This window comes from Nerophis ophidion, linkage group LG11 (genome assembly GCF_033978795.1).
Source record: "Nerophis ophidion isolate RoL-2023_Sa linkage group LG11, RoL_Noph_v1.0, whole genome shotgun sequence".
NCBI classification, from domain to species: Eukaryota; Metazoa; Chordata; class Actinopteri; order Syngnathiformes; family Syngnathidae; genus Nerophis; species Nerophis ophidion.
The window spans coordinates 15,297,314-15,310,232 of record NC_084621.1 but is presented as its reverse complement, the minus strand read 5'-3'; the positions used below and the strand labels follow the sequence as shown (position 1 = coordinate 15,310,232).

General features: G+C 46.0%; 1 protein-coding gene across 1 annotated transcript; it reads right to left on the bottom strand.

Moving 5' to 3' along the window:
- Positions 1–1,385: 1,385 nt before the first annotated feature.
- lim2.5 (lens intrinsic membrane protein 2.5) lies at positions 1,386–9,424 on the bottom strand. Its single transcript, XM_061914696.1, has 4 exons — positions 8,884–9,424; positions 3,458–3,607; positions 3,259–3,393; positions 1,386–1,518 (listed from the first exon to the last, which is right to left on the bottom strand). Exons 1-4 carry the CDS (start codon positions 9,059–9,061, stop codon positions 1,457–1,459), a joined length of 525 nt encoding a protein of 174 aa, XP_061770680.1. The 5' UTR covers positions 9,062–9,424; the 3' UTR covers positions 1,386–1,456.
- Positions 9,425–12,919: the final 3,495 nt, after the last annotated feature.

Here is a 12,919-nt window from a genome sequence, read left to right as displayed (position 1 = left end):
TTTGCCATAAAAACACATTGTTTTCTTTGACAAAAAGGGCGGAAAGCAAACAAAAAAACAACAACTTAGAATTGAGGGCTGGATGTGAAGTTTATGTAGAGCAGGGGTCAGCAACCTTTTTGAAACCAAGACCTACTTCTTGGGTACTGATTAATGCGAAGGGCTACCAGTTTGATACACACTTAAATGAATTGCCAGAAATAGCCGATTTCCTCAATTTACCTTTAATAAATAAATCTATATATATAAAAATATGGGTATTTCTGTCTGTCATTCCATCATACTTTTTTTTTCCTTTTACGGAAGGTTTTTTGTAGAGAATAAATGATGAAGAAAAACACTTAATCGAGGGTTTAGAAGAGGAGAAAACACACAAAAGAAGAAAATTAAATTTTGAAACATAGTTTATCTTCAGTTTCGACTCTTTGAAATTCAAAATTCAACCGAAAAAAAGAAGAGGAAAAACTCAAATTGGGTCAAACTCGTTTTGCAACATACTATTTTTATTAGCGCATGTCTAGAATTTCCGCCGGGTCAAACTCATTTCGCCAAATAATTAGCATATGCCTAGAATTTCCACCGGCTCAAACTCGTCACGTCACGAGTGACACTTCACCTGTCATCCTTTTCAAAATGAAAGAGGCTGATTTCAATCATTTGAAATCGCATAAAGGGAAGAAGATTAAGAGCTATTCAGTAGGATTTAAGCTCCAAGCTATTGAATATGCTAAAAAGAACAGTAAGCAGCTATGTTTTTTTAATATACCGTAGCTGCGTGTGTCAAATATGAGTCATTAAATGACTCCCGCCTCCTGGTGGTAGAGGGCGCTAGTGATCCTTCTTGCGACTACTCGGCTGCAGAGGAAGTGACAACAAGCAGTAAGAGTGTTTATTTTTTCCTCTCGCTTGCACTTTTAACATGGAGGATTACATATCTCAAATAAATCAGTTTTCTAAACTGGACTTTCAATGGAAGCAGGAGGTAATAAAGGAAGATCTCCATCGAGACGGAGGGACTTTTAAAACTGAAGAAAGATAAGGAAGACTTCTATAAACAAGTTATCGATGCTTTTGATCAGAAGGAGCTGCGCATGGACTTCATTTATAAGTAAAGGTAAGACCATAACGTTTTTTTTGATTAAATGTGCTTTTCATGATGGTATCCTTACATCACACTCAAATTTATAAGCGCAGGCCTAAATTTACCGCATGCCTCGAGAAGAGGTTTTAAATTAATTAGCGCCCTGGTGGCAATTCAAGGAAATACGGTATTATTAATATTGAACTATAATATATTGACATGGATTATTTTAAAATATCTAGGGCACATTTTCTGGTCTATTTTGCCCCCGAACCTAAGAAGAAGAAAAAAGACAAGATATCATGCATGTTTTATTGCGTGAGCAACATTCTATTGCTTTATTTGACAATGAGAATGGTTGGGCTTTGCAAGTTGTCAACGTGGGCCAGCCACCCTTCTGCACTCATGCATCCTGTAGGCGCACATGTAAAATATACCTGCAGGAACACAAAAGACATACATTTGTGTCCAGCTTTTTAGAATGTTTCAATGGCACATTGTAAGAAAGTACTGTAAGGAAAGAAAACATGAAAAAAAGGGTAAAGGGGGGGAAATGTGAGGAGAAAATGTTGCAATGTTGACTAACACTCAGCTCTTTTTCTTCTTTAAAGCTCAACAAATAATGTTAGTCCCTCCGAGGTCTTAATCACGGCCCAAGTTGTTTTAGCCACGCCTTCTTCTCGTTGCCAACGATGCCAAATGTAATGCAGTCAGAACCATTCAAATAAAATACAATACGTTTCCCAAAAAAGAAAACCGCAAACATGTCAGGAATAATCATACCTCTCTTAAGTAGTTGGGAAAGGGCATGTTCACCACTGTGTTACATCACCTTTTCTTTTAACAACACTCAATAAACGTTTGGGAACTGAGGAAACTAATTGTTGAAGCTTTGAAAGTGGAATTCTTTCCCATTCTTGTTTTATGTAGAGCTTCAGTCGTTCAACAGTCCGGGGTCTCCGCTGTCGTATTTTACGCTTCATAATGCGCCACACATTTTCCATGGGAGACAGGTCTGGACTGCAGTTGGGCCAGGAAAGTACCCGCACTCTTTTTTTACAAAGCCACGCTGTTGTAACACGTGCTGAATGTGGCTTGGCATTGTCTTGCTGAAATAAGCAGGGGCGCCCATGAAAAATACGGCGCTTAGCTGGCAGCATATGTCATTCCAAAACCTGTATGTACCTTTCAGCATTAATGGTGCCTTCACAGATGTGTAAGTTACCCATGCCTTGGGCACTAATGCACCCCCATACCATCACACTTTGCGTCGATAACAGTCTGAATGGTTCGCCAAGCCTTTTGGTACGGATGACAGAATGTCGAATATTTCCAAAAACAATATGAAATGTGGATTCGTCAGACCACAGAACACGTTTCCACTTTACATCAGTCCATCTTAGATGATCTCAGGCCCAGAGAAGCCGGTGGCATTTCTGGATGTTGTTGATAAATGGTTTTCGCTTTGCATAGTAGAGCTTTTACTTGCACTTACAGATGTAGCGCCAAACTCTATTTAGTGACAGTTGTTTTCTGAAATGCTCCTAAGCCCATGTAGTGATATCCTTTAGAGATTGATGTCGGTTTTTGATACAGTGCTGTCTGAGGGATTGAATGTTGGTTTCCTGACATTCCGCTTACGTGGAGTGATTTCTCCAGATTCTCTGAACCTTTTGATGATATTATGGAGCGTACATGTTGAAATCCCTAAATTTCTTGCAATTGTACTTTGAGAAACGTTGTTCTTAAACTGTTTGACTATTTGCTCACGCAGTTGTGGACAAAGGGGTGTACCTCGCCCCATCCTTGTGAGAGACTGAGCGTTTTTTGGAAAACTGCTTTTATACCCAATCATGGCACCGACCTGTTCCCAATTAGCCTGCACACCTGTGGGATGTTCCAAATAAGTGTTTGATGAGCATTCCTCAACTTTATCAGTATTTTTTTGACACCTTTCCCAACTTCTTTTTCACGTGTTGCTGGCATCAAACTATAAAGTTAATGATTTATAACACAATTTCCCAACTCATATGAAAACGGTGTTTGTATGTATATATATATATATATATATATATATATATATATATGACTTATTGCGACCATTCTTATGACTGAGACCCTGTTTCAGTGCGCGGCCCTCGCTGTGAGAACTTAGTCGGCCCCTGATGTGAGCCCACCTGCGAAGAAGGTCATGAGCAGTGCCACCCAGCCCAGGATGTAAGACCAGGAGAAGCGCCAGTCGCCAAAGCGCTTGCCCAGGAAGTTGACGGTGACGCCGGTGTAGACCGCCATGGCCAACAGGACGAAGAGAGCTGGCGGCACACAAGAGGCTCATCAATATTATGGACACACCCCCGCGGGCACTCCACCACTCACTTGAAACAAAGAACATGATCCCGGCGGCGAAGGAGCGGTTGAATCTCTCGAAGGCGGAGAAATGTGCGAAGGACAAGATGCCCGCCATGATGCCGGCGAAGCAGGACATGGCCGACAGGATCATGAACGCCCGCGTGGCGTTCCAGTACGCTGGGAACAGGAAGCACACACACGTCATGTCACTCAAAAGTTGTGGCCACCAGGTGGATGGCCAGCGAGCGGTCCACACCAGAGGGTGTGTCAGTCCATGGTGGAGGGTGTGTCAGTCCATGGAGGGTTTGTCAGTCCATGGGGAAGGTGTGTCAGTCCATGGTGGAGGGTGTGTCAGTCCAAGGTGGAAGGTGTGTCAGTCCATGGTGGAGGGTGTGTCAGTCCATGGTGGAGGGTGTGTCAGTCCATGGTGGAGGGTGTGTCAGTCCATGGAGGGTTTGTCAGTCCATGGGGAAGGTGTGTCAGTCCATGGTGGAGGGTGTGTCAGTCCATGGTGGAAGGTGTGTCAGTCCATGGTGGAGGGTGTGTCAGTCCATGGTGGAGGGTGTGTCAGTCCATGGTGGAGGGTGTGTCAGTCCATGGTGGAGGGTGTGTCAGTCCATGGGGGAGGGTGTGTCAGTCCATGGAGGGTTTGTCAGTCCATGGGGGAGGGTGTGTCAGTCCATGGAGGGTGTGTCAGTCCACGGAGGGGAGTGTCAGTCCATGGCGGAGGGTGTGTCAGTCCATTGGGGAGGGTGTGTCAGTCCATGGTGGAAGGTGTTTCAGTCCATGGGGGAGGTTGTGTCAGTCCATGGGGGAGGGTGTGTCAGTCCATGGTGGAGGGTGTGTCAGTCCATGGAGGGTTTGTCAGTCCATGGGGGAGGGTTTGTCAGTCCATGGAGGGTGTGTCAGTCCACGGAGGGGAGTGTCAGTCCATGGCGGAGGGTGTGTCAGTCCATTGGGGAGGGTGTGTCAGTCCATGGTGGAAGGTGTTTCAGTCCATGGGGGAGGTTGTGTCAGTCCATGGGGGAGGGTGTGTCAGTCCATGGTGGAGGGTGTGTCAGTCCATGGAGGGTTTGTCAGTCCATGGGGGAGGGTTTGTCAGTCCATGGAGGGTGTGTCAGTCCACGGAGGGGAGTGTCAGTCCATTGGGGAGGGTGTGTCAGTCCATGGTGGAAGGTGTTTCAGTCCATGGGGGAGGTTGTGTCAGTCCATGGAGGGTGTGTCAGTCCATGGGGGAGGTTGTGTCAGTCCATGGAGGGTGTGTCAGTCCATGGGGGAGGGTGTGTCAGTCCATGTTGGAGGGTGTGTCAGTCCATGGGGGAGGGTGTGTCAATCCATGGCGGAGGGTGTCTCAGTCCATGGTGGAAGGTGTGTCAGTCCATGGCGAAGGGTGTGTCAGTCCATGGCGGAAGGTGTGTCAGTCCATGGAGGAGGGTGTGTCAGTCCATGGTGGAGGGTGTGTCAGTCCATGGTGGAGGGTGTGTCAGTCCATGGTGGAGGGTGTGTGAGTCCATGGCGGAGGGTGTGTCAGTCCATGGTGGAAGGTGTGTCAATCCATGGGGGAGGGTGTGTCAGTCCATGGAGGGTGTGTCAGTCCATGGTGGAAGGTGTTTCAGTCCATGGGGGAGGTTGTGTCAGTCCATGGAGGGTTTGTCAGTTCATGGGGGTGGGGGGTGTCAGTCCACGGAGGATGTGTCAGTCCACGGAGGATGTGTCAGTCCACGGAGCGAGTGTCAGTCCATGGCGGAGGGTGTGTCAGTCCATAGGAGAGGGTGTGTCAGTCCATAGGAGGATGTGTCAGTCCACGGAGCGAGTGTCAGTCCATGGCGGAGGGTTTGTCAGTCCATGGCGGAGGGTTTGTCAGTCCATGGGGGAGGGTGTGTCAGTCCATAGGAGAGGGTGTGTCAGTCCATAGGAGAGGGTGTGTCAGTCCATAGGAGAGGGTGTGTCAGTCCATGGTGGAGGGTGTGTCAGTCTATGTTGGAGGGTGTGTCAGTCCATGTTGGAGGGTTTGTCAGTCCATGGAGGGTGTGTCAGTCCACGGAGGGGAGTGTCAGTCCATGGCGGAGGGTGTGTCAGTCCATTGGGGAGGGTGTGTCAGTCCATGGTGGAAGGTGTTTCAGTCCATGGGGGAGGTTGTGTCAGTCCATGGGGGAGGGTGTGTCAGTCCATGGTGGAGGGTGTGTCAGTCCATGGAGGGTTTGTCAGTCCATGGGGGAGGGTTTGTCAGTCCATGGAGGGTGTGTCAGTCCACGGAGGGGAGTGTCAGTCCATTGGGGAGGGTGTGTCAGTCCATGGTGGAAGGTGTTTCAGTCCATGGGGGAGGGTGTGTCAGTCCATGGGGGAGGTTGTGTCAGTCCATGGAGGGTGTGTCAGTCCATGGGGGGAGGTTGTGTCAGTCCATGGGGGAGGGTGTGTCAGTCCATGGTGGAGGGTGTGTCAGTCCATGGCGGAGGGTGTGTCAGTCCGTGGAGGGTTTGTCAGTCCATGGCGGAGGGTTCGTCAGTCCATGGGGGAGGGTGTGTCAGTCCATGGTGGAGGGTGTGTCAGTCCATGGGGGAGGGTGTGTCAGTCCATGGTGGAGGGTGTGTCAGTCCATGGGGGAGGGTGTGTCAGTCCATGGGGGAGGGTGTGTCAGTCCATGGTGGAAGGTGTGTCATTCCATGGGGAAGGGTGTGTCAGTCCATGGAGGGTTTGTCAGTCCATGGCGAACGGTTTGTCAGTCCATGGCGGAGGGTGTGTCAGTCCATAGGAGAGGGTGTGTCAGTCCATGGAGGGTTTGTCAGTCCATGGCGGAGGGTTTGTCAGTCCATGTTGGAGGGTGTGTCAGTCCATGGGGGAGGGTGTGTCAATCCATGGCGGAGGGTGTCTCAGTCCATGGTGGAAGGTGTGTCAGTCCATGGCGAAGGGTGTGTCAGTCCATGGTGGAAGGTGTGTCAGTCCATGGAGGAGGGTGTGTCAGTCCATGGTGGAGGGTGTGTCAGTCCATGGTGGAGGGTGTGTGAGTCCATGGCGGAGGGTGTGTCAGTCCATGGTGGAAGGTGTGTCAATCCATGGGGGAGGGTGTGTCAGTCCATGGAGGGTGTGTCAGTCCATGGTGGAAGGTGTTTCAGTCCATGGAGGAGGTTGTGTCAGTCCATGGAGGGTTTGTCAGTTCATGGGGGTGGGGAGTGTCAGTCCACGGAGGATGTGTCAGTCCATGGAGCGAGTGTCAGTCCATGGCGGAGGGTGTGTCAGTCCATAGGAGAGGGTGTGTCAGTCCATAGGAGGATGTGTCAGTCCACGGAGCGAGTGTCAGTCCATGGCGGAGGGTTTGTCAGTCCATGGGGGAGGGTGTGTCAGTCCATAGGAGAGGGTGTGTCAGTCCATAGGAGAGGGTGTGTCAGTCCATAGGAGAGGGTGTGTCAGTCCATGGTGGAGGGTGTGTCAGTCTATGTTGGAGGGTGTGTCAGTCCATGTTGGAGGGTGTGTCAGTCCATGGGGGAGGGTGTGTCAATCCATGGCGGAGGGTGTCTCAGTCCATGGTGGAGGGTGTCTCAGTCCATGGTGGAAGGTGTGTCAGTCCATGGCGAAGGGTGTGTCGGTCCATGGTGGAGGGTGTGTCAGTCCATGGTGGAAGGTGTGTCGGTCCATGGCGAAGGGTGTGTCGGTCCATGGTGGAGGGTGTGTCAGTCCATGGTGGAGGGTGTGTCAGTCCATGGTGGAGGGTGTGTCAGTCCATGGTGGAGGTTGTGTCAGTCCATGGAGGGTGTGTCAGTCCATGGTGGAGGGTGTGTCAGTCCATGGAGGGTTTGTCATGGGGGAGGGTGTGTCAGTCCACAGAGGATGTGTCAGTCCATGGAGGGTGTGTCAGTCCATGGCGGAGGGTGTGTCAGTCCATGGCGGAGGGTGTGTCAGTCCATGGCGGAGGGTGTGTCAGTCCATGGTGGAGAGTGTGTCAGTCCATGGCGGAGAGTGTGTCAGTCCATGGTGGAAAGTGTGTCAGTCCATGGCGGAAGGTGTGTCAGTCCATGTAGGGTTTGCCAGTCCATGGGGGAGGGTGTGTCCCAGCCTGTGGAATGCTCTCCCTGACCACCTGAGGGTACCACAGACTGTGGATGCTTTTAAAAAGGCTTAAAAACCCTTATTTTAAAACAAAAAACAAAATAACTTTTCTTTTTTTGGTTATATGTGTGCTAGTTCTAGCTATTAGTCAGTTATACTTTTTATTTTATCTTCTTACTATTTATTTTACTTGTTGGGGGCTGCTGTTTGTGGTTCTAGCGCCGCTGTTTTGTTTTTATTCTATTTTTTTAAACACTTTGAGGTTGTTTGCTCAATTTAAAGTGCTTTTACAAATAAAATATATTATCATTATTATTATTATTATTATAAAGTAATTATAAATTATTATATAATGGATATATCATTAATAATTAAAAGAAAATATGAAAATCCGACCCCTACATTGTTTACTTCTGTGACGCCCTTCTTAAAGTTTTGTAATTAGAATTATCAAGCAGTTAAAATGCGCCAAACATGGATAAGTGTTGAGAGTGTTTCGGCATTTTTCCCATCAACCTTTATAATGGATTTTGGTGGTTGTACTTTTGATTTTTTTAATGCTGATCTTTTGTTATAATATCCACAAAATTCAATAATCAGGTTGTGTTACGTGTAACTATGTTTGTTGACATTTTCATTTTATTTGCACCATGACTAGGGAAGGTTGTCTGGGTTGGGTCATATAACTAAATGCTGTGCCCGTATTTGCATTGGTGTACAATTAATGGCCACTGACTTGAGTTACTTTTGTTGGCCACCGACAGGCTCGCGCAAAGCTCTTCGGGTCAAACTTGACCGTATATGGATAAATCGTCACAATTGGGCATACCCGAGGAAGTACAAAATTGGGCAAGATTGTTTTATAAATATCTACGCCATGCCTCTATGGTTTGATTTCAAATTTTCAGGATCCATGCAGCGCCCAAATACACCAAAACCGGCACCAATAGGTAGGAAAAGTTGGTTTTGCATAATACTTTTAGAAAATATTGTAGATTAATTATGATATATATATATATATGTATATATATGTGTGCATGTATGTATATATGTATGTATGTATTTATATATGTGTATATATATACATATATGTATGTATGTATGTATATATATGTATATGTGTGTGGGAAGAATCACAAGACTACTTTATCTCTACAGAACTGTTTCATGAGGGGTTCCCTCAATCATCAGGAGATAAATGATTGAGGGAAACCCTCATGAAACAGTTCTGCAGAGAAGAAGTAGTCTTGTGATTTTATCCCACACATACATATATTGCGCTCTACCACGGTATCGAGCACTATTCTCTGGATAATTTGTTTAAGACATATACAAATACATATAAAAGCTGACGCGTGTGTTTTGTTGGCCTCTTTAAATGGTGTTGTGGTCCAAGGAGAGGGTCTTACCGATGCTGTCGGTCTGCATGTAGCACTTGCCCGACATGCAGTACCTCCACAGACCCTGGTGGGCGAAGCTCCCCGAAAGACGGTACTGGATCCAGTAGTCAGTTGCCGCGGAAACCACCAGCAAGATGTTCCCCACGATGGCGCAGAACAGCCCCCCTCCCATGAAGCTGTACATCATGAGCGAGCCTCGGACAGGTTCTGGACCGGAGAAAACCTCAGGTGGGTGGTGTGTACGTACTGTAAAGGTGACCTGAGAAAGGTTCTCTTTAAAAAAAAAAAAAAACGGCAGACGTCTCCCGGTTATCTGTTGGGAGATTTTCACGGCAGGAGAGGGTTTTCAATGTCCGACTTCTCCTTGGCAACGGTTGCTAGCCGAAGGCTGGACCGCACAATGTGGTGTCACGTATGGACTTGTGGAATGTCCGACCAACACAAGGTTGCTTACCTTAAATCCTCAGGTTGACCTGACTCCCTCAAGGGCGGGCGAGGGCGAGCGAAAGAGAGAGAGAGAGTGACGGAGAGTTGAAGCGAGCGGCGAGCAGCGAGCGCTATGGCAAAAAGGAAGCACAGGGCCAAATTCCCAAAAAGTTATCCCCTCCTCCTTTTCTGTCGATGGAGGCAAAATCCTTTGACGGGACCGACGGGGTCCGCTTGACGGGGCCCGCCGTCACGTGACCCCTTGCAGGCGGGTTGGGGGGGCGTGGATGGCGACGGGAGGTTGTTGGTGGCGCTTAGGGACGGGGGATGGGCCTTCTGGAAGCCTGGATGTGCAGAGGCTTGCAGTCCTGCTGTGTGGTCAATGGAAGCTGCTGAGCTGCGACCTTTTCTTTCAGGGCCCGGACCCCCGGGGGTGGGGACACGCTAGTGACATACATGTACACATACATCTATGTGATGTCATAGCTGATGTCGGACTGCAGATAACAAAATGTGTCTGCTGGACTTTTGACAACAAGAAAGAACTCTTTTGGGGCCGCTGGGGGTGTGGCTGGAGCCTATCTCAGCTGCAAATAAATAGAAATTAAATAGTTTACATGTAAATACTTTAACAAAAACAGTTAATTTGGAATAAGAAACAATTCAATTATTTCCCACATGTATTCAATTAATGAAAATGTTTACAAAACTGGAGCATAAGTGCCCTAAAATAAAGGATATGGTCAGATCTCTCGGTCAGGTCGGTCAAATTTTACAACTGTCTGTGTGACTTTATTTACAATACACAAATCAACTATATCAATAATAATAAAAATAATAGATTTTATTTGTGAAAGCACTTTAGATTGAGCAAACCACCTCAAAGTGCGACAGTGCATTTAAAAACATGAATAAATATATATATCTAAGAAAAGGCTTTTTTAAAAAAAAAAGGGGTTTTAGGCCTTTTTTAAAAAGCTTCCACAGTCTGTGGTGCCCTCAGGTGGTCAGGGAGAGCGTTCGACAGACAGAACTTAACAGGAGTGTTGCTGTCAGGCTTGTCCCTGACAGTTTGTCTATGTTTTAGTTTCGTCCTCTGCATTTATAAATATAAATGATAAATGGGTTGTACTTGTATAGCGCTTTTCTACCTTCAAGGTACTCAAAGCGCTTTGACACTACTTCCACATTTACCCATTCACACACACATTCACACACTGATGGAGGGAGCTGCCATGCAAAGCGCTAACCAGCACCCATCAGGAGCAAGGGTGAAGTGTCTTGCTCAAGGACACAACGGACATGACGAGGTTGGTACTAGGTGGGGATTGAACCAGGGACCCTCGGGTTGCGCACGGCCACTCCCCGCCACGCCATTTGTCTTTGTTTCCTCTGTGTGTGTAGTATTTCCTGTCAGCGCTCTTATTTTGTCTGTTGCCTGTGTTTATCCCTGGGCGCTGTTTCCCCTCAGCTGCGGCTGATTGGCACCTTGCCACACCTGGGGTCAATCAGCCCACTCCTATTTAGACCTGTCTTCCCATCCAGTCTGTGCTGGATTATTGTCATCGCTCGTGTCATTACAGCGTAGCGGTAAGCTATATTTCGGTAGCTGTTTGTAGCTTACTGTCTTTTGTTCCCTGCTTCCAATTTGTTTACACGCAACAGGTAACGGCTTCTGTTTTTCTGCTCGCTACCTGCTAGCTTACACGCAAGGCCCTTTTGTTTTTGCTAGCTTTTCTAGCTCCCATGCTAACTATTTTAGTTTGTTATCCGCCTTGTGCGCGCCTTTCTTTAGTACCCTTTTGTTTGTTCTTGTTTAGTTTTAATTAAATCATGTTTACCTGCAAAATGCCTGCCTCATTCTGTTGCGATGAGAACTAAGTAGGTGACTATTAACAAAATAACATAACATTAATAACGTTAAAAATTTATTTTTCTACGGTACAACCGAGCAAAAAGTTGTGCAACATTGGTGCGATTTAGACATGGACTAATAACTAATATCAATATAATGATTGTAACCCTAATGTGTAATATGACGAATAAAAATGTATAGTATTTTCATCATCATGATGGAATATTGTGTTAGATGTAAATATAAACGGAATACAATGATTTGCAAATCATTTTCAACCCATATTCAGTTGAATATGCTACAAAGACAACATATTTGATGTTCAAACTGATAAACATTTTTTTTTGTGCAGGAACACTGCAGAAAACCACTGTAACTAAATACAGTTGGTCGCTACATCTGTAAGTGCAGGTTAAAGCTCTACTATGCAAAGCAAAAGCCATTTATCAACAACATCCAGAAACGCCGCCGGCTTCTCTGGGCCCGAGATCATCTAAGATGGACTGTTGCAGAGTAGAAAAGTGTTCTGTGGTCTGACGAGTCCACATTTCAAATTGTTTTTGGAAATATTAGACATCGTGTCATCCAGACCAAAGCGGAAGCGTAACCATCCAGACTGTTATAAGCGCAAAGTTCAAAAGCCAGCATGTGTGATGGTATGGGGGTGCATTAGTGCCCAAGGCATGGGTAACTTACACATCTGTGAAGGCACCATTAATGCTGAAAGGTACATACAGGTTTTGGAATAACGTATGCTGCCATCTAAGAGCCTTCTTTTTCATGGACGCCCCTGCTTATTTCAGCAAGACAATGCCAAGCCACAATCAGCACGTGTTACAACAACGTGGCTTTGTAAAAAAAAAAAAAAAAGAGTGCGGGTACTTCCCTAGCCCGCCTGCAGTCCAAACATGTCTCCCATGGAAAATGTGTGGCGCATTATGAAGCGTAAAATAGGACTGCGGAGACCCCGGACTGTTGAACGACTGAAGCTCTACATAAAACAAGAATGGGAAAGAATTCCACTTTCAAAGCTTCAACAATTAGTTTCCTCAGTTCCCAAACGTTTATTGAGTGTTGTTAAAAGAAAAGGTGATGTAACACAGTGGTGAACATGCCCTTTCCCAACTACTTTGGCACGTGTTGCAGCCATGAAATTCTAAGTTAATTATTATTTGCAAAAAAAAAATGTGTTTATGAGTTTGAACCTTTTGATGATTTTACGGACCGTAGATGGTAAAATCCCTAAATTCCTTGCAATAGCTCATTGAGAAAAGTTGCTCTAAAACTGTTCGACAAATTGCTTACAAATTGGTGACCCTCACCCCATCCTTGTTTGTGAATTACTTAGCATTTCATGTAGACTGCTTTTATACCCAATCATGGCACCCACCTGTTCCCAATTAGCCTGCACACCTGTGGGATGTTCCAAATAAGTGTTTGATAAGCATTCCTTAACTTTTTCAGTATTTATTGCCACCTTTCCCAACTTCTTTGTCACGTGTTGCTGGCCTCAAATTCTAAAGTTAATGATTATTTGCGAAAAAAAAATGTATATCAGTTTGAACATCAAATATGTTGTCTTTGTAGCATATTCAACTGAATATGGGTTGAAAAGGATTTGCAAATCATTGTATTCTGTTTATATTTACATCTAACACAATTTCCCAACTCATATGGAAACGGGTTTGTAAAAGTATTGACATTTACTTTGGTAAACAGAAAAGTAAGCACTAAGTGTCATTGAATTTAAAACATGCTTCATTA